The following is a 25,814-nucleotide window of genomic DNA, read 5'->3' on the forward strand; positions in this document are numbered from 1 at the left end:
GTAGAATGACTGAAAAAAACAAATTAAGAAGGCAGATTGAAGCCTAAATTGCTGTCAGCTTTTGAAGAGCAACCAAACAATGCTTTCAAATGCACAAAGCCATCAATGCAACAAGCAATGATTGATATAACATTTCATCTCATAAATTTGAAATACACCAGGCTCATTAAACAGAACATGAAGAGACCAGATAAATGTGTTTTCTTTAACAACAGGGTTGCAGAATGCAAGTGTGAAACCAGTCACATCGAGGGCCATTGTTCCATTTAAGCAGCAGTGCAATGCTGTCGTGCAATGCTGCCATTTGCATGTTTGCAAGATTGCTTTCCAGGGTGCTCCACTTAGTGGAAAAAAGCAGCACTTGGCTGGCACCGAGCTGAGCGGCATGGGCACTGAGAAACGACTGAAAGCGACTGTACTGCATGTTTTATAGCTGACGACCCAAGAAAGTCGCACGTTATTTTGCAGGGCTCAACTTGTAGAGTCCCGAAGTATGGATGCAACGTGCAGTAACTTTATCAAATGATGGTTTAATATAACAATGGATACATGAAATATAGTTGATTGTGGAATCCTAAATCCTCTTTTTCGGTGGAACCTAGTTTCAGAACACTTACTGGCCTCTTGTACCATGACCAGCAACAAACTAGCATATCGTGTGTGTTTTGCAGCAATAATGAAAACCTATTGCAGCGCAGTCTGTTGATAGTGTTGCAATGCCTGGCTTATTTAGTGTTTATTTTTTGTGTATATGCCCTTGCTGCTTGTGTTTGGCAGGCATTCTAGCATTAATTGTATAGCTGTTCATATGTATTAATGGGCCTTTAGACGTACTACCTACTTTGGCTGGTGACTGTGTACTGTGCAATGGCCCTTCGAACTGGAGGTTCTTGCTTGCAACAATTTTTTTAATGGCTGTATTGCGGGCTTACTAAATACTTGGCCATTGTTGGCAATAGATGTTGTATTGTTGCACCAACATTGTTGGTACAACAGAGATGTCAGTCTCACTGTATGATGTCAACATCTTGGAATGACTCAAGCTCACCTCTACAAGCAGGCTGTTGTGTAGGCACAACAAACATTGCTCGAGTGAAGTAGTGGAAACTGCCACAAGGCATCCAGCATGTGTCAATAGCAGCATTCTGTGCCTCAAGTCCCCTGTGTAGGTGTTCAAGCTGTTAATGCCTCTGTCATGAAGTGTGTTCATTCACACTCAAGTTATCTGCAGGCTGCTTTGCCTAGGGAGAACTCCTCCTTTTGCTCCCACGTATTCCTTTGAAAGCTTTGCTGCTGTCTTCCAAGCCATTTCCTTGCTTCCATGTGGACTCGGGCACCTTCTTTTAAAGCACCCTGGGTTCGTATATTGCTGGCAAGCAGTGGCAGCTCTTGCCTTGCTGTTGCATTAACTTCAGAGGCAACCTACGTGTTTTTTCGCATGCTTGCCACAAGTGCCATCTTTGCTCTTTGAGCCTATTGCTCTGTTAAACAGTAGTTTGCGAAAGGGTGCTGACTCGTGCACGTTTGCAGTTTTCTGGTAGGATTTTTCTTTCTAATTGTGAGCACGAGCACAATGCAAATGGGAGGGCACATTAGTTCTATTTACGCTTCTTTTGCTCGAAAGAAGTTTTCGTACAGTTGATTCGACAGACTTGGCAGCTCGAACATGACTGGTCATTCAAGAGATTATCATTCAGAAGTCCTTCCAAACGTCCCATGTTGCATCTGGCCCTGGCAGCCAGTTTTGCGGAATGGGCAGCTCCTTTCCGTTGCAATTCCATTCCAGGGAATCGCAACTTGCAGTGATTACATTTTTTTCAATTGCTCGGAATGAAAAAAAAATCTTAGCCCGTTCCGACTCCTGGAATGGCCGGGCAGATCGACACCGTTCCTACGATTTCTCAACGTAGGAGAAGCATATTTTGATAGCTTTGCCGAGCTAAGAAAGATTGTAACAACATAAAGCTGATGTTATGAGATGCATTAAGAACTGCACAAGTACGCCAAACACATTACCACGGTCGAGGTATAGTTGCTTGGTGGCTTATATCGGGCACTACAACCAGACGACTAGTTCCCTTAGGGGCAGTTCTCCCACTACCTATAGTTTCTGCATGGTAAGCACAATCTTTAAAAAAGTTTGTAAACATTTGGCAAAGCATGCATTTACTTGTTTTGAAGGTATTTTAATATCTTCGCGGCATTTCTTTACTATATCCAGCAGCTAGAAGGTTCAAGCTTTTGCCGTCAGTAACCAGGAATGCTTTCTCGCCCCGCCATGGTGGTCTGGTGGCTAAAGTACTCGGCTGCTGACCCGCAGGTCGCGGGATCAAATCCCGGCTGTGGCGGTTGCATTTCCGATGGAGGCGGAAATGTTGTAGGCCCGTGTACTCAGATTTGGGTGCATGTTAAAGAACCCCAGTTGGTCGAAATTTCTGGAGCCCTCACTACGACGTCTCTCATAATCATATGGTGGTTTTGAGGCGTTAAACCCCACAAATCGATCATTCAATCAGGAATGCTTTCTCGGTCTTTTAACTAGGTAACTACCAAGCCACATACGTTCCTAGATCTCTTTTAAACACCTCCGTATATCTTGTAGTAATCGTGGCACTCTTTATGAAAATTTAAACCTGCATTAATTTTGTTGATTACTTTGGAATAAAAACTTCAGGCTAAGTGATGGCATACATTATTGCAAATAGAAGGCAGACGATGATGTGTATGAAAGGTCCGTTATTTTTCTAAATTGTATGGCTGCTAACCAGTACACAGGGTGCTATTCCAAAATATATAGGAGCATAAATAGTCTCAAATGGCTACTACAGTAGATACCAACTTAATTCTATATGCGCATTCACGTGTTCTTGTCTGTGATTTGTTCATGTCTTTATGTATGTTGCTGTCATGCATACTTGCCATGGTAATTACATGAAGTAATTAGTCACCACTAATTAATCTGTCAACAATGGCATTTCGCTTATTCTCCTACATATACTTCTGTAATATAAGTATCTTGATGTTGCAATGTATATGCACTATAGACGAGGGTTAACTAAAAATTCAGTAATGTTGTTAATCATTCCAATCAGCACTATTCAGGAACTCTTCAGCAGACTAGCAAGTTTCACTAATCTGCATTTCACTACCTTCACTTACTTGGAGGTTAGTGCTTTTTGTGACAAGTTAACGGTTAACATTCAGTAAGTGAATATGCAGACCGCTTTTTTATTTTTCAAGAGTGCATGTTTGAACAAGTGGTGATGTTGCAATTTCCTTCAAGCATTAAACGGGTTGGTGGTAAAATAACGACTTAGCGCATTGTCTTGTAAGGATTCGGGGAGGCGGCGCCTTGGTTATGTGTGATCGCCTGCTTTGGCTACCCGAACCACTGCTTTCAAAAGTCTATTCTATATCTCTCTGTACAGTTCATCTTCTACAACAGTTTATCGTGTACGAATGTGTGCTGCTGACCTACAAGCCTTTGCGATAGAGTTTCTGGCAAAGGCGCCCATGTGTGTAGTTAAGGGGGACAGTATTGCAAAAAAAGAAGGCGGCAGATAATATGGGTTGAGATGGTGCTCAAGCTGGTATAGGAAAGCTTCCAGTAAACACAAGCATCGCACCAGCGTCAATGCGCATCACAACTTGGAGAAGCGCTTATTTGAATATCTGTCCAAGTCGCAAACAGTGGCTGAAGCAAAAACAAGGTGAAGGATGGGACAACAAGCAGGCAGCTGATGAGCCACCAAGAGGGAAAGAATGGCAAAGTGGGCATGCCGCCGCCATTGTTCCGCACAACGAGTACCATGGCATAGAGCTGTGGTTATGCGAGGAATAGAGGGAAATGTTGGAGCAACACAATCTATATAAGGACAAAATATACTAGGTGCGTTGCTTTACCATGCTTGTAATTGGCTTCGATATTTCAAATTACTACTTTATTATTCAATTCAAGGGTCTTACTAATGTTTGAAGTTTGAAAATCAGCGCGTCGACAAAAATGGGCTCTATTTCCGAAAAGACTTTATTTCATTGCCATTTTATTCCGAGGAAAATGTGCTTGATTCCATTCCCATTTCATTCCTCCAAGCTTTGCAACAATTCCATTCCCATTTCTTTTTGGGGTCGCGAAAATGTGGAATGATTCTGGATTCATTCTGATTCAGGAGTGGCAACTCTGCAATACGGCTGATAGAATGCTGTTTGCTCGCCCTTCACTGACATTAAAGTTGCGCAGGTTTGTCACTGGCATTTAAAGTAGCCAGTGTATGATGCCTTATCTGCCTATCAACTGCAAATAGTAAATGACTACAGAATAGAACAGACAGCTGATACTTTCTAAGATGAGGAGCTGGGCAGCATTTGGACAGTTGACAATCGGGATCAATTGGAGCAGTTGACTGTGTTCCAAAGGAGGGAAGTGCAACTGGGCAAGGCAGGAAGTTCAGTTGTGTGGTTATGAACTGGAATGTGCTTGTGTAGGGTGGAGTGAAGTGGAGATCATTGGTAGAGGCCTTCTTCACTACATAAAAAAAATATCTAGATGAGATGACAACTACCATACAAACGTGCACATGAAGCTTTTGCTTTGGACTCATGTCTGAAAGTTCTTTTTCAATGTTTTCTTAACTGGTTCAGATGGCATGTGACTAAATGTGTAGTCATGCGTTTGAGAGTTTATACTCATTCCCCGTGTTTTCTCTGCAGTGTGGTGAAGATGTTTGGTTGCAGCCGGGACGACATGGTGGACTTTGCTGAAGCACTGATCGTGACACTGATAAAGATCCTGGAGAAACTGCGCCATGAGGTATGGCTGATATTTGCCGCTTGAGCATTGTTTCATGCACAGGGCTAGGCCCATATACAGTACATACGGTATTTATTGGCATAATGAATGCACTCGCATAATACGCACCCCCAACTTCAGTTGCCAAATTCGAATTTTTTTCTCCCGTGAAATGAACACACCCCCTACATTCATCCACTGCAGTCCCGATAACTGACAGCTGGCACCTCCTTGATCGTTGGATCTCTTCTGTTTTTTACAGTCACCGTCCGATTTTTCGCACCTGGCAAGGACAGAAAAAAAAAAAAAGTCCGAAAAATTGAACAGTTCAAAAAATTACTTTTTGTCAGAAATATGAACATTATTGCATCAGGCAGGCTTAAAAAAGTCCATGATTCTGCCTTGCCTCATACTACCCTTGGAAGCGATTCGGCTCGTCCATACTTGCACCAAGGTGACATCATCACCTTAAATGCCCAACAAAAGCGTCACCGCGCTGCTGATCTCCGCTGCCGACAGCTGCGGGCGATCATCGTCATCGTCATCTAAACCGCTTGTCGACTGTGGCACAACCTGGCGAATTATTTTTTCGTCTGTGGGCTCCGTGCACGAAATGCACGGGCACGGAAGCTACACACAACACTTCACAGGCCTTGATCGCCACACGCTATTTCAGATTTTCTGTGGGCAGGTCGCGAACGCCAACTCGCGTTATGACGCATGTGCAGTGGCAGCGACCGCACGGCAAGAACTCGCAGTGCGCTTTTCTAAAACTCCCTAATGTCATTGTGGCAGGCACATTCACTCCACTACTGTGCAGCTCCGCCTCCTCCCCACAGAACACCTACCAGATTAGAGAACGGAAACTGTACCTTTGGGCTGCTGTATCAAAATGAATGCATGCTGTATTAAATCAATGCAAGTGAATGCATGTTGTGGAATCGTGAAGGAAACTTGCACATTGCCGATAGATAGCTCGCGCAGAGAGAGCAATGTAGTTTTGCTAAATTTGTTAAATAAGCAATCTCAGATGCGTGCAGTTCTACACTACCTGTTCATCTCTGAGCACAATCTTTTTTTTGCATAGACATATCGATAGAACTTGAGCACTCTTGCAAGCAAGCACTCGTGAAATCAATTGGTGGTACATGATGTGAATCTGCCCAAATACTGAATCAATAAAGGTCACATTTATTAGACACTTGTTATTGTGTTTACTTTTTCAGTATACTAGTGCTTGATAGCTGAACTTGTTTTCTCCCTGCTACTTTTAGAGGTTAGGATTTGAAACGTGTACTATCTCTCAGTGTAGCTGTGTATAAGTCAAGATCATGTATGTTTCAAGTACCTGTGCGATTTCCTAGATTTTTTTCACGACTGTAGTGCACAAAATTTCACTTCCTAGTAGTAGACACTACAATTATGACAACTTAATTTAAACACAAGCAGATATGCTCAAAGAAATCTGGAACGTTTCTGTGCTATGTGAAAAAAAAAAAAACGGTACCACATTCAATGAACACAATCTTGCTCTTCACGACAGCATTCGCGTCTTTGAGGAAGGTGTGCTGCAAGTGCTCATCACCTTTATGATTTATTATTTTAGGAACCCATTGAACATATGTGCAAAGCTAGAACAATTGAGTGCAGCCTTATGAGCTTTGGTGCATCTTTTTGTAAACTTGTATTAGCTAAACATGGTTAATTAAGACAAAACAGTTCTGGGTGTTGTTCGTAAACTGTCACAAGGCACAACTAAGTGTCGGAAAGCTTGTTAATGCCTCTCACTGCGGGGGTGTTCATTTTGTAATGCAATAATAATTTCTGATGATTCACATGCCAACTATGAAGTGATCGTGAGTCGTACAGCAGTGGGCAAATTTAGATTGATTCTGGCTTCCAGGGGTTTAAACAAATGACATTTTAGCCTCGCAGGAGACAAAACTGCTTGTCAAAATATTTTCTCTGTCACCTCATGTTCACAGATTTTTCATATTTTCAAGCTTCCATCCTTTAAGGGTTAGTTTAGTTCACCTGCACCAATCTGAACTGGTTCACAGCCGTGCACGAGAAGTTCAGAACTTGTGCAGCACGAGTTCAGTTGTGCGGAATCACAAGTGAACTACAAGGTGCCGACAAGGTGGAATCCTTATTTTTGTTCGCTTAATTTTATGAGGTGCAAACATCTTAGCAAAACACGCCGCATTTGTAGAGGTGGGTACGGTAGCTACGTCTAATACTATGTTGTTTGTTAAGCTGTGGGTGTGGCTGCACCAAACCAGTGCCGTCAGAGTAGGAGGTACAGGACAATCATGAACTAGTTTTGGTGCTGTACCTCTCCTGCGCTTCTTGAAATGAATGGCACAATTCAGAAGATGCCATTGCTGCGCCACTGAAACGAATGGCGAGGTGCAGCACTTTGTAAAATGGATCATGTGGTGCAAGCGAATCGAACAAACCCTTAAGCACACAAGCGTCTTAGTGTTTCACCCCCATCGTAATATGGCCACTGTGGCTGGGATCAAACCTGCGTTGTTGAGCTCAGCAGTGCCACACAATCTAACTAATAGTGTTACAGTTTCAATGTTATTGAAGTGTAGGTTCCATGCCACCATGGACAGCGAATGCTTGTGGCCAATATAAAGCACCCCTCTAAGATATGCGCAGTAAAACATTCACAAATACAGAATTGCATGTGTGAGGTTCGAGGTGACTTGTTGTGGTGGACATTCAGATGTTGCAACGTGTTTCATCGTGCCGTCGCATGGCAGTCTGGAAAAACAAGTAACATCACCAGATATCAATGCATGAAATGAATGCATAAAAATTTGTAAAGTAAACAAATAAACTCAGTAAACCAGTAAACAGCAGTATTGTGTACATATATGTATTGGTACCTCATAACACGTGTATCACCCTGGGCTGCTTCTTCACAAGGCATGTCATGTAGCAGGTTCCTTGCCCATTGTTCACTGCTGCTTCCATGTCAGGTGGGCCAGGAGGCTGTGGCAGAAAAAGAAGTATTTCTGATTTATGTGACACTTTCTTTGTCACAATATAGCAAAACCAGACCCACCATTGTGATGTTTCTCAACCGCGACTGCGGTAAACTATTAACTCTTTTTTCACTAATACAGTCAAATCTCGATACTTCGAACTCGAAGGTGCCCGGAAATTTGTTCGAATTGAAAGAAGTTCGAATTAATGAAAGCTAAATAAATGGAGGTCTCTCCATGCAGTGGCACATGTGAATTGAGCTAACACATGAGGGGGAAGTTTAAGAAGACTTACATTTGTTCACAAATTATAGGACATCTGTTATTAATTGGAGTAATCAGTGATGCACGTCTCCACATGTTTGCCTTGCAGCGAGTCAATCAATTTCGCACGCAGCTTGCAAAGCATTTCTACTTTGGCTTCAGCATTCTCCTGGCAAAAGAAGTTGCGCGCGAAAATGTCTCGCGCCGACACTTTCTAAAGACAAATGCTGTGTAGCGTAGCCTCCCGCGCTGGCCAGCACCACTCAGCCGCAGCATGGCCAGCACGTGATGATGATGATGATGATTTGCTGCTGTTCCCTTTTTAACGGGTGGGTTAAAAATCTGAGTGCTAGGGTTTCTTTACGCTATGTAAAGAAACCCTAGCACACAGATGCGAAAAATAAAAATTAAAAATAAAAAGAGTAAAAAAACAATAAAAAAACCCAACAGACATGCCCAGCAAGAGGGAAGAAAACAGAACATGCAGAAAGGGGTGGGGAAATTAGAATAAAGCACAAGCTTCGAGAGTAGCTTTTCCACTCATTGCATGTTGCCATAGCTCCTCCTCCCTGTCACGTACCCGTTCACGCACCTCCTTGGTATGGAGTCTTGGAGTTTTCACCTGTACCAGCTCTTTGAAATTTGCGCCGCCCATATTTGAGAATATATAATTGCGATGCCTGTGAAAGAGATCTGAATGTGCTGGGGACCTATAGTACTTTGAAGTTTGCAGGCTGTATAGTATGGAGGGCACTAGCAAAAAAAAAAAAAAAAAGACAGCTTTATGAACAAGCGAAGTCAGAAAAGTGAAACGTTAAATGCTCACGGGTTACACTTGATTAAAAGGTTGCTTTTTTTTATTTAATGGGACTAGATCTGCTTTTCATTGTAATGCCGTTTCAAGAACCCTCCGGTCCAGTCGCAGAAGCAGAATACAGGGACGAGGATGCAAGCAATCTCAATGCGTCTCTACCATCTTTAGACTGTACGTCGTCGGTTAGGCGGCGATCGTGGGCTGGTTACAGGCACGTCTTGGCCACTTATGGTTGCCCATTCTCACTGTGAATTTTACAATATTCAATGGATACGTTGGGCAATGCAAGAATCAACACCGAAATGTTTTGCTTCTTCAATAAGTACGAAACACGCGTTCAGAGTTTGATGCAAACACTGCATCACTGTATTACAAAGCAGTGACAATTGGCACTTTTTCTTTCGTCAGTAGCCTGCTTCGGCGAATACTTAGTTTTCATTAGAAAGGCGTCGTTATGCAAGATGTGCGGCCCTTTGATTTGGATGCAGTCGAGAGTACAAGTGAAGATGACATTAATATTGCCATTGTGCTACCAAAACATAATCAAAATTCAGATGGCGAAAAAGGATACGATGACAACTTGAGCACTTTTACTGTAAAAGACCTGGGGAGTGAATGTAGGCTGGCTAATTAGAGCCTTCTACAGTATTTCGGCAAAATTACTTCTCACAAACCTTACTTCAATGACATAACCAGGGCACAAACATAGTTATCTAGAGCGTGACTGCGCTTCGGTTGACCACCTTAAGAATATCCGTACGCGATATAAAAATAAAATTATGGGACAGGTCAGAAGAGCAATACAATTCAACGATGATAAAAATTGGCCCAGTTTTCTCCATACCGGTCTCCAGAAAGGAGGAATACTAGAATGCCTCTATATTTCTCAAATCGTTTTAAGACAAAGCGGACAATGATAAAAAAAAAGCAATACTACCACAGATGAATTGATAACTTTTTACCTAACAGGAAAATTCAATAGTTGCCATGCTTTTCGTAGCGAATTGGACCAACAAGGAAATTCCACGACAACGTATTTTTTCGCGCATCTCGTGAATTTTGTTGTCGGATTGACCGTACGACTTAAAAAGGCTCTCTTTTGGAGACCATGCACTCATACCACTTTGTAGAAGCTGTGTTGAACCTGAGGGTCCGCCGGCTACCAGGCTCTCGTGCAGGACGAGAGACGGCACGTCCGAAAGGAATGCTTTTTCATGGAACAGTGAAAAGAAACGGATGGCTTTGTGCTGCTCGAGCAAGCAGCAGCTTGTGAGCAGCACTGGCAATAATGATGAACGGCGGCTGCTTCGTTGGTGAACAACAGAAGCGAAGAAACAATAGCAATTTCCTTCATGACGGCAAATTTTGGTTTTGGCAGTGAAAATCGCGTGTGGTAGTCATCAGTGTTGATTTATTAAACAGAAGTCTTGCAAGCGAGTTTTATTTGGAGCACCTACATGACCTTATGAAGAGGTGCCTCAGGTGAATCAGTAGGCTACTCTTATGCAATATTTTGTGGCATGAGCAAGCAGTGCGCCTGCGGTCATTTTCGTGAGCAAGTCATGGATAGCTTTTTTCCATAGTGTGGTATCCCAAAACAAGTGGCAATGCCGTGTTTCTTTATTAGGGTGATCACTTGCAAGAAGCTAGGCTTCTTGCAAGGCAGCATTAATTTTTTTTTCAAGGCTGCTTTCGAGATATCCATAAAGGCCTTCTTTTGCAGACTAGCACACTTATCCTACCATGTCACACAATTTGTAAGGTGTGCGTACGCAAACCGAAACAAAACCGCTTATGCAGTAGTTTGACACCTAATGCTTGTAGTAGAATAACTTCTTTTAATTAAGGAGTAAACTAAAGTGTGTGATTAGTTTAGAGTGTGGATAAGTATGTTTGCTATAGTGAGACTATTGAACCTGTTAATTTATGTGCACAAAATTATAAGAAGTTCTGTATTTCCTTATGTATGCTGAAGTCTAACTGCAACAGTGCTGTATTTTGGTATATATTGTGGTCTAACTGTGCTTTTTCTGGAAGCAAAATACTTTGTGCTGTGAAAAGGCTTTCGACTCAGTAGATATATTTAGTGGTGATATTGATGTGAGGTAGTTTGGTTACTATACTGGCCAGCCTATGTTTAATCACCTCTCTTTCGCTTGGCGACACATGATATAGACGTTGGCAGAGAGGCTGTGCCGACTTCTCGGTAACAATACAGTTTTGTAACGGCAATGTTTTGACCTTTCTATGCTGTGGAGAAGCTACCCGAAAATTCTGTGGTTGCCGAGCCACAGATTTTGTGGATCTTTTGTGGTTCTTGCAAGTCAGGATTAACGTGAATGCGGTTGCCCAAGTCAGCACAAGCTTTTGTATCCAGTGAAGTCATCTGCAATGTGCTGATGTCAGAAAAGTCTACGATCTCGCTGAAAAAAGTCAGCAGTGGGGCATCTAGGGATGTGCTGAAACTTCCTGCTGAAGTTGGTCAGCAGAACTTGGGAGCGTTTATTCTGTAACCGAACAAAGCCTCGAGCTATGTAGATCTTTCTTTTGAATAAGAGCAAGCAGGATATTTGTCTCTGCAATGCCCTCATAGTTATCAAATTTATCAAAATGTTGCAAGTTACTAATGTGAACACACTACTCATTGGTAATAACTGTCGTCAGGATGTGGCATGTGCAGTGGAAAATGTCACCTGCAACTCTTGCAAGTTCATCACTGCTCAGTAATCCTGGAGAAAGTCCCGTCTGAGAATTAGGTCTTTCGAGGAACTTTGGAGTATTATGAAATCTTTGAGATATGTAAACGCTTGAATGCTAACTCGTGCCATGCATCGTCCCACCAGAGTTCAAAAATGGCCTCCTGCTGTACGAGTCTGGGACCCAGTCCATTGGGTAGAAACCTTCGTCAGCTTGCAGGAGAGGCATGGGCTCATAATGGAGGTGTCTGTTTTAGTGTCAATTAGTGCCAATACTTTGTCATTCAAAATGTTTGGCTTCACCACCCTTCATATCACTTTTGATTGCGTCTGTATGTTTCCCTGCTGTCGTCACTGTTGCAGTGGTGGAAGTGCTGCTCCAATTGATCCAAACTGATCCAAAAAAGAAATGCCGCTCCATGCTGCTCCAAAGTGCAATATTTGCTAGTAACTGCTCCAAACCTGCTCCAAAAGGATGTTGGCAAACTAAAAAGAATGAAGTTGAACCATTGGACTATCCGTGAGCCTAAGCAAAACCAAAAGCAAGCTGTATACACTATCATCCTAGTATCCAACTCAGTGGCGTGAATCCAGAAAAATCTCAAGGGGTGACACATATCAGACTCTTGTGTCTAATTCATATTTTTAATTTGGGTTGTATATTTATATCAGAATTAAATTATGCTTTCAAATAAAGTTTTAAAAAACGAGCATGGTGTCTGAGCTCGAGCAGTTGCATAGTTCTATTCAGTTTCTTTTTTTCACCTTTTTTCAGGCAGCTGAGGAGCATTTCACACGGGTAATAAAAAGCCTTTGATTGTGCTATACTTAACTGTTAACTCAATTATGTCACGTGCTAAAGCTAAATCTCAAGTGTGGCAGTTGCAAGAGGTGTGCTCCTCAGCCTGAACACCAGTAAAGCCCGGACTCTCCTGACCCCCCTCCCGCATGATTTACACCTATACTGCTTGTATACTACCTGCATACTAGCATGCGGCATGTTTAATAATAAATATAAATATTTATTAGATCCTTAAGTGATGTTTTAGACTTCAGGAGTCGATAGGAACATGCATCTGTTTCGAAAACGCCAACAGCAACCCTAAGCTATAGCACTTTTTTCTGCTCCAAAGACACATAAGGCTGCTCCAAAGCACAATTTTTTCTGCTCTAGAATCTGCTCTAAAAAGCAAAATGTCACTTCCATCACTGTTGTCGTAATGGAAGATCTTCTGTACAATCATTGTCAGCGGCCTTGCCTCCAGAGGTCGCTGAACTCAGTTTTTCTGCCCTGCAGGACTGAGCGAGCGTCGTCTTGTAGCGTTGTATGAGTAGGCTGGGCTTGGTAACCTATAGCAAACAGGTGATGACAAGCTGGGTTCGTGCAACCAATGGTTAATGTTGCGACGATTGGAGATAAAGCTATCTGTTGCTCGCCAGGTCGTGGATAAGGAGTGTTTCGCAAGAATATATGGAGACCCACAGCGCGGTATGTAGCGGTAGATGTTTTCGGCTTCCCCACAGTGCAAATGAAGGGCCTGTGGTCAAGTGTTCGCCAGATGTCTTGCTTTGGTGACTAACGGCCGCCTGTGAGGACTGTTGCCTATGGTACTTCTATTTGATGAGTACAACGCTCAATTGGAAGATGTCGCACTGCTCCCGTGTAGCTAATTCTGATGCTGTTGTGGCGCCTTGTACTGTTGGGGAACATGGATAGCCTGGTGTAGCTCTGCGCACTCCATTTCCATAACAGAGAGCTGTCCTATAGGTGGAGCAGTTACCTGCATCACTTGTAGCTAGATGACAGCTCTGATAAGCTCTCACAAGGCACTTATGTCATTGCCGAGAGTGACAGAAGTGACCTCACTTGAGTGTATGACATTGCGATTATACTGCCTGCACGCTGTTGAGGGGCCTTCTCCCTAGCATTGCATTGCTTCTTCATGAAACTGCGCAAGGGTTGCAGGTGGGTTTCGAATTATGCTCGCTGAAATCTTCTTTGACACCTCGCATGCGGAGGCGAACTGTCTTGGCTTCAGTCCTAGAGAGGTCCACATGCCTGGAAAACCGATCCATGTCTCTATGTAGGTTGACACCCTTTCATTTGGGCCTTGTACCCTTGCCTCTATTACACACTCTGCCCTCTCCTTCTTGTCCATTCTGACAAAATTCTTAAGTGAACTGCGGGTGAGACTCATCTAACACGGAAACGTTGCCTCTTGTGTCTCAAACCACGTTTTTGCAAAGTTTTCGAGAGCACAGTACACGTAGTGTAGCTTACGCTAGTTTGACCAATCATTCATGATGGGGACCCGGTCCAAATGCTCCAACCACTTCTCAGCATCTTCAAGAGCAGCTCTGTGAAATGTCTGCGGCGTCTTGGGTTGGTTGATAACCAGCTGCATTCGTGCTGGCGTGGTGATGATAGGGGGTGTTTGGCCCTCTGTCATTCAGGTGGAAAACCGTGCTGTGGCTGGAGGCCCTGGAGATGACGACCAGAACACATGTGCACTAGGTCAGTTTAGCTACTCAATAGGATTGATTCTGGGGTACTCTATGGAGACTGCATCATCTACGTATCCCACAGCTCCACCAGAAAATGTCACCAAGCTAGCAATGGGTGCTAGAATACGCCGGGATGCAGATACAAAGTAGGATTTCTACTCAAGGCAAAATGGTGAAATTCAGAACATGCGCACACTAAACAACTTGGTTGTCCTCCTCTGAGAGGCTGGCCACTATAGTTGCCAGCCTACCTAGCATCAATATAACTTCTCTTCTGCTAACTGAAAGCTGCATGGGTAATCCTCTCAACTGGGCAGCTTTTGGAAGCAGTTATTACGTCTATTGTGGCGTTGTTTTTTGTGTTACTGCTTACTACTCTTCGAGAAGAATGCAGGTACCTTGTCGTTACAACTATAGTGCAGCTCTTATTTTATACCAGCATTTATTAATTCTAGTCAATTTTTTGTTTTGGCAACATGTCATGGAACTGAGGGAAACAGCTACTAAGTCCTATGCTAGAAAGTGTGCTTCAAAATGCTCTCTGCCATACCCCTCACTGCATATATGATCCTACAGTCTGTTTTTCTTGTTTACAGGCCATTCCTAAAAAGAAAACTTGGCGAGTCGAGTTGAATGACATGGTCGACTTTTTGATGGACCCGAACAATAGGTAAGTTCTGTAACATCAATGGCCTTGCTGTGTGTCATGATGTCTAAGTTAGTTACGAAGAAAACAAAAACCAATAACTCTGAGAATCCGTGCTTGGAGAGCTCCACACACAATTGTGCTTTTTACTTGTACATTCACGTCTCAGCCTCTTAGTATAAGAATACAGAAATACTGACTGTGTTAGGATTGCTGTTGACTGACTCCTCATAAAAGTACTTAAGATCTTCTGTATACGTTACAAAATTTGCTAGATTGGTGATATTTATTATTGTGTCACACAACGCCTGGTGTCGCGATAGCACACCAGTGGGTTAGAATTCCTGTAAATGCCCCTAAATGGAGCTAGGCCCTTACCAGGTATGTTCTCTACTACCAACCAGGTGTAAACCTTCGGTCATGTGACCAGTGTATCAGTAACCAATCACCTTCTTCCCAGTCCTTAAAAAACCGCCGCAATAAACACAGGAAAGCATTCTCTCATCAGCCAAGCTTAAGTTCGTGTGCATGTTGTCACTCGCCGATCGCTCGGCCTCTCCGCCGACCTGCCACTGGCTTCGCTGTGCCCCAGCCTTACACAACATATGGCGACGAGGTCTTGAACCCTGAACTTAGGCAATGCCATGAAGTGCCCGACGTAAGTGCCTCTTCACGCCACATTCTACTGCACGTCGGTACCTCCACTTTGCGCCACACTGGCGCCACCTGACCGACTTTTCTTTGTGCTTGCTCCAGCCTCCTCGCGAAGCCACCCTCTCGCTTCAGCTTGCTGCCTCCCTCCTGCACCATGGCTGCCCTCTTTGTCAACCTTCCTCCATTTTTCAACGTGGATGGCGTGCCTTCTATTTCGTGGCATAAATGGAAACAAATTTTTCAGTTACACCTCAATGCGGCCGGCGGAGGCGGCTGGACGACTGACAGACGAGCGGCAGCGCTCCTCAGTGCACTCGGCATGGAAGGTCAGCGAAAATGCTTCGCCGCACAGGCACAGCTCGAAGCGTGAGCCATTCCAAATGCTACACAAACTGCACCAGGCTTGACAACAGAGACTGGCGCGGCAGCATCGATGACGTCAACAGAGTACGACATGCTACTCCAATTTCTTGATGAGCTTTTCGTCGAGATGACGAATGTCCTAGCTGAGCGGCACTAATTCACGACCCGCCAAGAACTACCCGGGGAAACCTACCTCGACTTCGTCGCAGCCCTCGAGAAGAAAGCCCTTACATGCAAGTTTGGCCCCGCTTATGACGATAGAATTTGGAGTAGCCAACGCGGAGGTACGAGCCCAACTACTGTCATTGGTGAAGCCCTCACGCTACAAAAAGCCAAACAACTCAGATGAGACTTCGAGGCACTTCACAGGGCCAACGCAGCTTTCAGTGGGAACGAACAGTTCTCCGATGCCGGCATCATGGTCCAGTGCGTCGCAGCAGCTCAAAATGCCGGCTCGGCTGCTTCGCCGGCCATGCAGTTGCCTCAACATGGCCACACCGGCTCGTCAGCGAGCCTGCATGGGGTTCGCAACCAACAAGCGGGTCAGACTTCTTCAAAGCCCCCACTGGGCCCCTGTTTCCGCTGTGGCCAATTTGGACTCTTGGCAATTAGAAATTACCCAGCCAAGAACAAAATCGGCCAATTCTGCCAAATCAAAGGTCACTTCTCAGCAGTTTTCCGCAATCAGCAATCGTCTGTACAGGAGGTTTGATTGATATGTGGGGTTTAACGTCCCAAAACCACCTTGATTATGAGAGACGCCGTAGTGGAGGGCTCCGGAAATTTCGACCACCTGGGGTTCTTTAACGTGCACCCAAATCTGAGCACACGAGCCTACAACATTTCCGCCTCCATCAGAAATGCAGCCGCCGCAGCCGGGATTCGAACCCGCGACCTGCGGGTCAGCAGACGAGTACCTTAGCCACTAGACCACCGCGGCGGGGCGTCTGTACAGGAGGTTAGCCGCGTTCAAGACGGCGCTCCCACAGTCCCACAAACCATGAAATAGGCAACCTTTTTTCCGTAGATGTAAGTGACATTTCTCGGTTCCGCATCCGGAGCTACTTCGGGCAGTTAAGCAGCGTATAGAAGATAGTGGCGAAGCCACCTTTGTTTCTAAAACAGAGATGTCGTCCGCTAATTTTGTTACCCTTTTAGAAGCATATCTCAATCACACTTTCGTTTCTTTTGATCATGGCATGTTTTTACAGAGGAAGGGCATTTGCATTGGGTCACGGGTAGCACCGATTTTATGTGACGTCTTTTTATCATCCTTTGACCACGCACTACAAAGTGTTTTACTTAATTTCATCCATATGTTCTTAAGGTATTTAGATATTTAGATGATTTTTTAGTTGTTATTGACAATAGATGCCCTTTTTCTTTTCCTGTGATGGTTGAGCAGGTTTTAGATGTTTTTAGAGCAAATGCTAAGGGGCTCACGTTCACTAATGAACTTTCGAAAGATAGCTCCTTGCAGTTTTTGGACCTTGACCTGACAATTTCGGCTGGTCACGTATGCTGTGCGTATCTCCCTCGGAGTAAGAAGGAGTTCTTACTTTACGATTCAGCGCATTCAAAGACTGAAACGCGGAATCGCTCTACTTTGCTTAGAGTTGGCACTACGCAGATCGTGTGAGCATGTTATGCAAGCTAGCTTTATGTGTCAACTTCAAAGTCTTTCCAAGGCCGGCTACCCTCAGTCCGTAGTTAGTTCCCTGGTGGAATCCTTGCTGCAGAGGGTGAAAGGCAGAGTGTCTAATGCAAATGCGTGCCTGAAGGAGAGAGAGCGGGTTAAGCCTGAGGTGGTCCCGTATATACACCGTGTGAGCCATAGCCTCAAGAAGGTGGCTTCCTGTTATGGTGTTCCGGTCGTTTTTTCAGCTCCCAACAAACTTGCTCAATTGTGCGTGCATATTGGAACATGGCAATATCACATGCGATGAACAAAGGGGCTGCCAGAGGCAGCACACAAGACTTTTTAGGCGCTGCGCACAAGGCGTGGTATATGGGACTCCCCTAGATTGCGGCAAGTTCTATATCGGTCAAACAGGGCATTGCATTAATGACAGACTGAGGGTGCATGCCAATAGTTTCGGCAAAAGTAATCATGCGCATCTTCCAGCACATTGTAAAGCCTGCGGATGTGTGCCATTGTTTGAAAAAACGGTGATTCTTGGTAGGAACAAAAAACAAACAGCTAGAGAGCTCTTGGAAGCCTATATTATCAAAAAGAAAGGGCCCAATTATATCAGTGATACATCTATTGTGTTGTACACAACAGAAATGCATTTTTTGGATAACTTAGTGCCTTGTTCATGACGCTGTGCAATGTTTGTTGGCTGTGCACGCATGCGCGGTATTGTCTTCTTTCCAGTGCGTTTCCTAGACGGTCATTAAACAGTTGGTAGTTGGCGCTGTTCTGTCTTCTCTCCTCCTTTTCCTGCTTCACGTTATGTTTTTCGCGCCTCAGTCTTATGCACCAAATGTTGTTTCTACTTAGATGACATACTTGTGTGCGGAAGCTCAAAGTCAAAGCATGATTTAGTTGTATTGCGCAGAGTGGCATGAAGTTGAATCACAAATGTCTTTTTCAGTAAAGGAATTGACATTCCTGGGGCGTAAAATTTCTGCAGAGGGTATATTGCCCATGGAAAGCAAAGTTCACACAATTCTCAATGCTCCTTCTTCTACATGCCTGAAAACCCTTCAGTCCTTCCTTGGCTTTCAGGGTATTACGCCAAATTTTTTCACCACTAAGTGTATATTGTTAAGCTTCTCCGCACTATGCTCAGAAAGGGACAACAATTCTGCTGGTCGGAAGACGCGCAACGTGGCTTTGAACAAGTCAAGGCTGGCCTTGCTTTTGCTCCTGTTATAAAAATGTTTGATCTTTATTGCCAGGCCAAGTTAATCATGGATATTCAGTAGGCATACGACAGGACGTACATTTCGGTTATTCCGGACGTCCATCAGATGTCCGTGAATGTACACTGTATGTACATCAGATACAGAGGTAACGTACAAAGGTAACAAATTTGTACGTTCGCTCGACATTCCTCTAGGACAGCCAACATGGACATTGACAGGCCCTTCAAAGGATATATGTAGTGTTTGTGTGTACATAGCTAGTGCATATTCAAGAAAAACCTTTCATGTGAACAACTTACCCACACAGCCTCGGAAGCCCGTCTTTTTTCCGCGGGAGCTTTTCTGCTGCAAACGAATTCTAAGAAAAAAAAAGTAAAATTCAAGTGGATTTTCAAGGGCAATCAAACCTTTATTATCAACATATATCAAGGCTAAGAAGCACATAACTCACAGCCCGCAGCCATGATTGTAAAAGTGTATACGTAGCCTTACAAGATTTCAGTGTTCAATGCCCTCCGCCTTTAAGTGCAATGACTTCTTAGGCGGCAACAATTGCTTTTTTGGGAGTTGATAAAATTATTAGGAACATGCCCAACTTATGCGTGTTTATGGCAATTTTATTCCAGTAACCACAATACGTACATACAGACAAGCACAGGAGAAAAACTATTGGGTGTTGCACACACTTCTAAAGAAGGTGCAGAGGCACTGACTAGATGCTTGTCAATTGGTTAATAGCAAGGAAAATGCAAGCAAATGAACATCTGGAAGCATGCCATGCATTGGCAGGGCTTATACAAATAATGGACAATAGTTAATGCGTGATAAGAATAGATAAATGTCCGATATGAGACCTAAAGAACAGATATGTAACATGTGGCCTTATCTGTGCGGGCAAGTGAGCGGGGTTATGCTGGTCAAGAGGTTTTCAGGACAATAGGCACAATAGTGCGTGTTTTCTCCCAATACACCCAAAGGAGCATGGCAAGCACGACGTATACGTTCGAAGAATCTGGGCAACTGCGGTGCACCGCTAGTTGAGAAATGTTGAGGCTGGTGCATGAAAGTTTCCACGAAAGCGCAGCGGGATCGTGCGGGGGCCCAGGGCGTGCTTCAAACTTCTCTGTTAAAATAGTTTTTTTTCCCTCTTCTACATGATAAATGCTATGGTGCACTCGATCCACATTTTTGTCAGTTCACATCCATTGTTTCTTATGACATACGATACATATTGAATTAACCAGATTGTTTTGCCGCATGAAGCCAAATTATTTGGCATCCTGGGATCAAATGCGGGTGCCAAAGTTTGAATGAATTTTATATTAGCACTTCTGATGAAATTTTACAAGATTCTCACCTGGAATTCGGCAGGTCTATGTATATTTCACTACATAATAATTTTACAATAATTGATGAACAAATACATGTAGCCTTGGCATGTCATTATACGGACAGCCAATCAATGTTCAAGACAATGTCCGATAGGACATCTAGTTCGGATGTCCAGAAAACAGTCACACGGGACATGGATTTTCACAGTATGTTCATTGGCTATCCGTGTTGGATATTCATACGGCGAGACATTTGTACTCATAATGAACAGCCAGCAGATATCCATGGTTACTTGGGAGTGGTTGTCGGGACGGATGCCTCTGATGTCGGTTTAGGTGTAGAATTGCAGCAACGTGCGGGTTCCCAGCTACACACTTTAGCATTTGCATTCAGGACATTAAGCTCTACAGAACGGAAGTACTCTGTGGAGGAAAGAAAAGCCTTAGTGTGCTTAGTTGCATGTGAGCGGTGGCATATCTGTGGGGCATGTGTTTTACGTTCAGGACAGATCACCAGGTGGTTATTGCCCTGCTCGCAGCAGGTGATTCAGGCAGACGTCCTCAGCGTATTTCCCGCTGGTCTGCCAGGTTACTGTATTATGACTTCAATATTGAGTACTGCAAAGGGTCCGAGTCCCGCTTAGCTGACGCCTTGTCGAGGCTTCCAGTGCAAAACGATAATTCTACTACCCTAGAGAAGGAGATTGTCTCCCTTGTGACCACTGTAGTTGACAAGCAAACTGTTAAGGCAGCTACTGCTTAACAGCTACTGCTTCCGATGAAACATTGCAATGAGTCAACAACTATGTAACTCAAGGATGGCCCCAGAAAAAAAAACTTGATACGGCACTAATGTCATACTTTCATGTACACGAAGAGCTTTCTTTCGTTGACGGATTCCTTTTGTGGGGTGAACGTGTCGTTATTCCAAATATACTAATACGGAACTTTTTGAAATTCGCACGTGAGCCCCATCAGGGTATTGTTCGCTGTAAGCAGCTACTACGCGAGCGTTGTTGGTGGCCCCACATGGATAAGTGTGTGGAGAAGTTTGTCAGGCAATGCCACACATCTGTCAGCTTGAGGATAAATCCGCCAGAACTGCTGTGCCTCCTTTTCAGCCAGTACAATGGCCTGAACAGCCATGGTAGCAACTGGGTATGGGCATGATCGGTCTTCTGCGTACAGCTCCTAATCCTACATACGCCATCACCTAATGGAGTATTATTCTAAATGACCTAAGTTCTTTTTACAAACGTGCGACCTCGTAAAGCTACTCAGTACTGCTTTCAGCCGTGAAGGTCTACCAGAGACCCTAGTTACAGATAATGGACGCCAGTTTATGTCCAGCGAATTTCAGAACTTCTTAAAGGAAAGAGGTACCATTCATTGCTTCTCTTCCAATTATTACCCGCAGGTGAAGGGGCTAATAGAGAGATTCAACCGTGTTTTCAATGAACACATTCAAGTGGCTAAGTTGCAAGGGAAAGATGCCATTCAAAGCAATACAGAGTTCTTAGGATCTTACAAGATCACCCCTCATGCCACCACTGGTTGTTCACCAGCTGTCCTACTTCACGGCTGCCAACCGCGATCAACATTAGATATCAGTAAGCATAAGCTTCCTGTACTGCAACATACCTCTCCTTTCGAACTTCGCCAGAAGGTTCAGCAAAAGCAGGAAGAACGCAATCCTATGTAAATACGGGCAAAGGCTCTAAGCGAACTCTCATTGAAGTAGGCAACAAGGTGAAGGTTAGGCTACAATCGAAAGGTCCCTTCAGGTTAAGCCAACCCCTTACTGTCCTGCAACAAGTTAATCTATCCACATTCCTTCTAAGCGATAACAAAAGTGGAATGCGTCAAAGTTAACGATCATCTCACATGTGACTGCAGCATCTCTTTCATTAACGCCTCAAACTGCAACGATCTCTGATCCACATTTCCTCTTTAATCATGATGACTTGAGCAATTTACCCTCCCCCTCTAATACAGAGTTCTTCCCTTAACACTCCATTCCTAGTGTCCCGGCTGTCCAGTCCAGCCCTGCGCCTGCTATCGCCCAGCGCGACTCCGTCCCACCTAACGTGCCCCCTCCAGTACCTGTGATCCAGGACCATTCGTCGGGCCTTCAGGAGGGAAGCCCTGGGTGTTCTTCACCTTCTGTAGATGCTCCGAATTCCAATATAGGAACGGGAGATGCAGGGAATGGGTCCTCAGAGTCTGAAGTAGCCAACTGTCTGCAGTATAGCTACAGAAGACCAGTGCATGTTCATGCAGTTCATTGAAGAGTGCAAGTTGACACTTGTGTTATCTGTCGGCAAAGTGTATTTTATTTCCGTTACTCTGGGTTGTTTGTTCCCAGGACCATCTTATATTAAGTCGGGCTTCATACTCGATGTTTAGTCCCCACACTTGAGAGGTGTGAAGAACTGCTAGTAATTATGCAAGCGCCTTGAGGGGCTTTTTTTTTTTTTTTCATATTGCATAAGGATGAAATTTTTCCAGGGGGAAACGATGTTGTGTCGCGCGTCTTCTGGTGTCGCGGTAGCACACCAGTGGGTTAGAGTTCCTGTAAATGCCTCTAGGTTGAGCTAGGCGTTCACGAGGTCTGTTCTCTGCAACCAACCCGGTGTGTACCTGCCGTCATGTGACCAGTGTATCAGTGACCAATCACCTTGTTTCCATCTTCCCAATCTTTAAAAAACCACCGAAATAAACATGGGAGAGCATTCTCTCGTCAGCCAAGCCTAAGTTCATCAGCCAAGCCGAAGTTCACCGGCTTCCCCGCGCTCCAGCCCTACACAACACTTAAAGAAACAGATTGCCCTGCGTTTGTATAAAGGGGCACTGAAAGCAAATAATTTGTCAATGGTCAAGGCTTGAAAACATTTAAAGTGTCAAATTTATGCAGATGAGTACTTAAGTAGTTAAGAAATTTTAGTGTAGCACAGTTTGTGCCACCAGTGGGACATTTTGATGACAGCCCTGTGGTATAATAAGCCCTAAGTGCACCCAGCACTGCACCCAGGGCTGGGTGCACTGTCCTTTTTTTTTTCCGAGTTTTTGCGCTGCCCTTTTTATGTGAGCACTATGAACCAACTAGCTCAAACCAAAGTACTTCTAAAGATATCTATTGTATATATAGTTAATTTGCTGGGATTTAGGCTTTTTTACGAGTTAATTCAAACCCAGTGAAATCAAAATTTACGTCTGAATGCAAATGATAGCTGGCTACACGTGGAGATTTTAACTGAATATAAATTTCGGGATTTTTTTATTGAATGGGCACACTGGCAAAAACCAAATTTTTCTCAGTTTCTCTTAAGACAGAACTTTGAAAGGAAGAAAAAATCAACATGTGTATTAGATGCGTGCCATTAGACTGGTGTTGTGCATGAAGGTAAGCAATGTCTAATGTGCTTATGGTAGTATGTCAAAGCCAGTTATGCATAACTAACTAGCCCAGGAATTATTTTTTGAAGGTAGATGCTTGTTTATACATGCGCTCCATTAAATGCACGCTGCGAGCTCGGCTGTCCAATTGAAACAATAAGGAAGCACAAAATCCTCATCTTGATTTCGCTCGGAGGACAACTAAACTTTGCATTAATATTGTTATTGTGAATAATAAAAAGATGGAGGCTCCAAATTCAGTGCTAACTAAATAGCCAAGGTTAATACATATGTTATTCAAAAAGGTATACTGTGCATATTTATTTGCACTTCGTGATGTATTTCTTTCCTCGACATATATCTAGGTAAAATGTGAATCGAACAATGATCAGTAATGAGCCCCGCCGCGGTGGTTTAGTGGCTAAGGTACTTGGCTGCTGACTCGCAGGTCGCGGGTTCAAATGCCGGCCGTGGCGGCTGCATTTAAGATGGAGGCGAAAATGTTGTAGGCCCGTGTGCTCAGATTTGGGAGCACGTTAAAGAACCCCAGGTGGTGAAAATTTTCGGAGCCCTCCACTACGGCGTCTCTCATAATCATATGGTGGTTTTGAGACATTAAACCCCACAAATCAATCAATCAATGATCAGTAATGATTACTTTTATAAAGGTATACTGAGCGCATCGATTTGCTCATAGTGACGTATTGTTTCCGTGACATATATGTAGGTATAATGTAATCGGACAGTTATCAGTAATGACTCTTCGTAAAGTTTCACATTCGCATGATTTATTACTCAAATGTTGCAAGATACATAAACAAAGAGATTTGTGGAAAAGTGCTTTCTGAAAATGTATGAGTATGTTTTCTAGCGAGCTGCTAAGAGTTCCACCCAGTTAGCCAGTAATGGACTCAGTAGCTTCTTGATAAAGACCATGGACTTCTAAACATGGCAGCAATCTGAAAGAAGTGGCATCACATGCTGACCGATTGACGGCAGGATGCGACTCACAAAATAGGAAGGATGAATGGGATTACACCTTTGGACGACACGGTGCAAGCAGGTGTAGGAACGGTTACCGTGCCAGTGTGCAGTGCCCTCACCTTCCGTCATGGCCTTTCAGTCAATTTTTGCATTCATGCGTGCTCTTTTGTTCGGGAGACGATTTGGCAGGCTACACCAAAGTGGGAGATAAAGCAGCCGTGTCTGAGCGGTCGCTGCATGGCGAGCTTGACTCGAGGGTATGATGCTAATGCACAAAATGCCCATCCACGATTCTGAGGAGCCAGGTGGTGAGGTAATTTGTTGCTTTTGACGAGGCACATTTTGCTCTCCTGTGTCCTCGCGATGGTTTTGTTCAGAAATACAACATAGCAACGTTGCGAGTTGAAACAAGTCGATCATAATGTAGTGCAGAACAAAAAACAGTCAACAAACGAACGAGAGAACAAGGAAACAGTGCATACTTCTAACTAATGTTTGTTAGATTGGGACACACGATACATTTTTCAGAGGGGGGCAATGCCAGGTACCTTTCTTCAAGTTTTATCACCATGTTACTCTAAGTTCAGCGCAAACTGCATCTACGTTGTTAGAGAAGCTTCGAGGCTACAGTAGATTGTTTTGTTAAGATTACGCCCACTTCGTGAATCTATCAGATTATTCTGAAACAACGTCGCCGCTAGCGATAATGCTAGAATGTTCAATGGCAAGTGTATAAATGCCGACACGTTTTGCCGCTGGTCAGTTGATCAACGACTGACGCTTAGTTTGCCGATATCAGTGCCAGTGTCTTGCTGTAATGTTGATACGCAACAGCCGGCACAGCCTGTCTGCAAGAAAGAGAAAGACGACGTTGGTGGCTGGTTGTTGAAGTCGTCGAAATGCCACTTTGCTCGTCGTCAAGTAACCGTACTTGGCCACATCGTCGATGCCGCAAAAGTCCGCCCGGATCCCGGGAAAATTCGCGCCGTCACGGACTTTCCTGTTCCGAAGTCAACAAAGGACGTTCGCAGTTTTGTGGACTTGTGCTCCTACTTTCGACGGTTTGTTAAGGACTTCACCATCATTGCACGCCCACTCACAAACCTCCTGAAGAAGGACACCCCGTTTTTCTGGGGCGCTGATCAAGCCTCGTCTTTTTCCCAGCTCACGACGCTCCTTACAACACCGCCGATTTTAGCCCATTTCGATCCATCAGCTCCAACCGAGGTTTGCACTGACGCTAGTGGGTATGGCATCGGGGCAATGCTAATGCAACATCAACGCGGACATGACCGTGTTATAGCATATGCAAGCCGCCTGCTATCTACAGCCGAGCGCAACTATTCAATCACGGAACGTGAGTGTCTCGCTCTTGTGTGGGCAGTCGCCAAGTTTCGCCCATACTCATACGGGCGTCCATTCTGGGTAGTCACCGACCACCACGCGCTCTGCTGGCTGGCCTCACTCAAGGATCCCACAGGACGCCTTGCTCGTTGGTCCCTACG

General features: G+C 44.2%; 1 protein-coding gene across 4 annotated transcripts in view; it reads left to right on the top strand.

Annotated features, from left to right (window-relative positions):
• LOC119162989 (uncharacterized) overlaps positions 1-25,814 on the top strand; it is a 72,173-nt gene that overhangs the window by 39,385 nt on the left and 6,974 nt on the right. For 3 of the 4 annotated variants that reach the window (XM_075884523.1, XM_075884522.1, XM_075884521.1), the window contains exons 4-6: positions 4,711-4,810; positions 14,661-14,734; positions 21,953-22,672. In XM_075884523.1, coding sequence (XP_075740638.1) covers positions 4,711-4,810; positions 14,661-14,734; positions 21,953-22,217 — 439 coding nt within the window. In that variant the 3' untranslated portion in view covers positions 22,218-22,672. Of the gene's footprint in view, positions 1-4,710; positions 4,811-14,660; positions 14,735-21,952; positions 22,673-25,814 lie in introns of those variants that run through there. The other variant, XM_075884524.1, reaches the window with a different exon arrangement.

The sequence above is a fragment of the Rhipicephalus microplus genome, unplaced genomic scaffold (genome assembly GCF_043290135.1).
Source record: "Rhipicephalus microplus isolate Deutch F79 unplaced genomic scaffold, USDA_Rmic scaffold_34, whole genome shotgun sequence".
NCBI classification, from domain to species: Eukaryota; Metazoa; Arthropoda; class Arachnida; order Ixodida; family Ixodidae; genus Rhipicephalus; species Rhipicephalus microplus.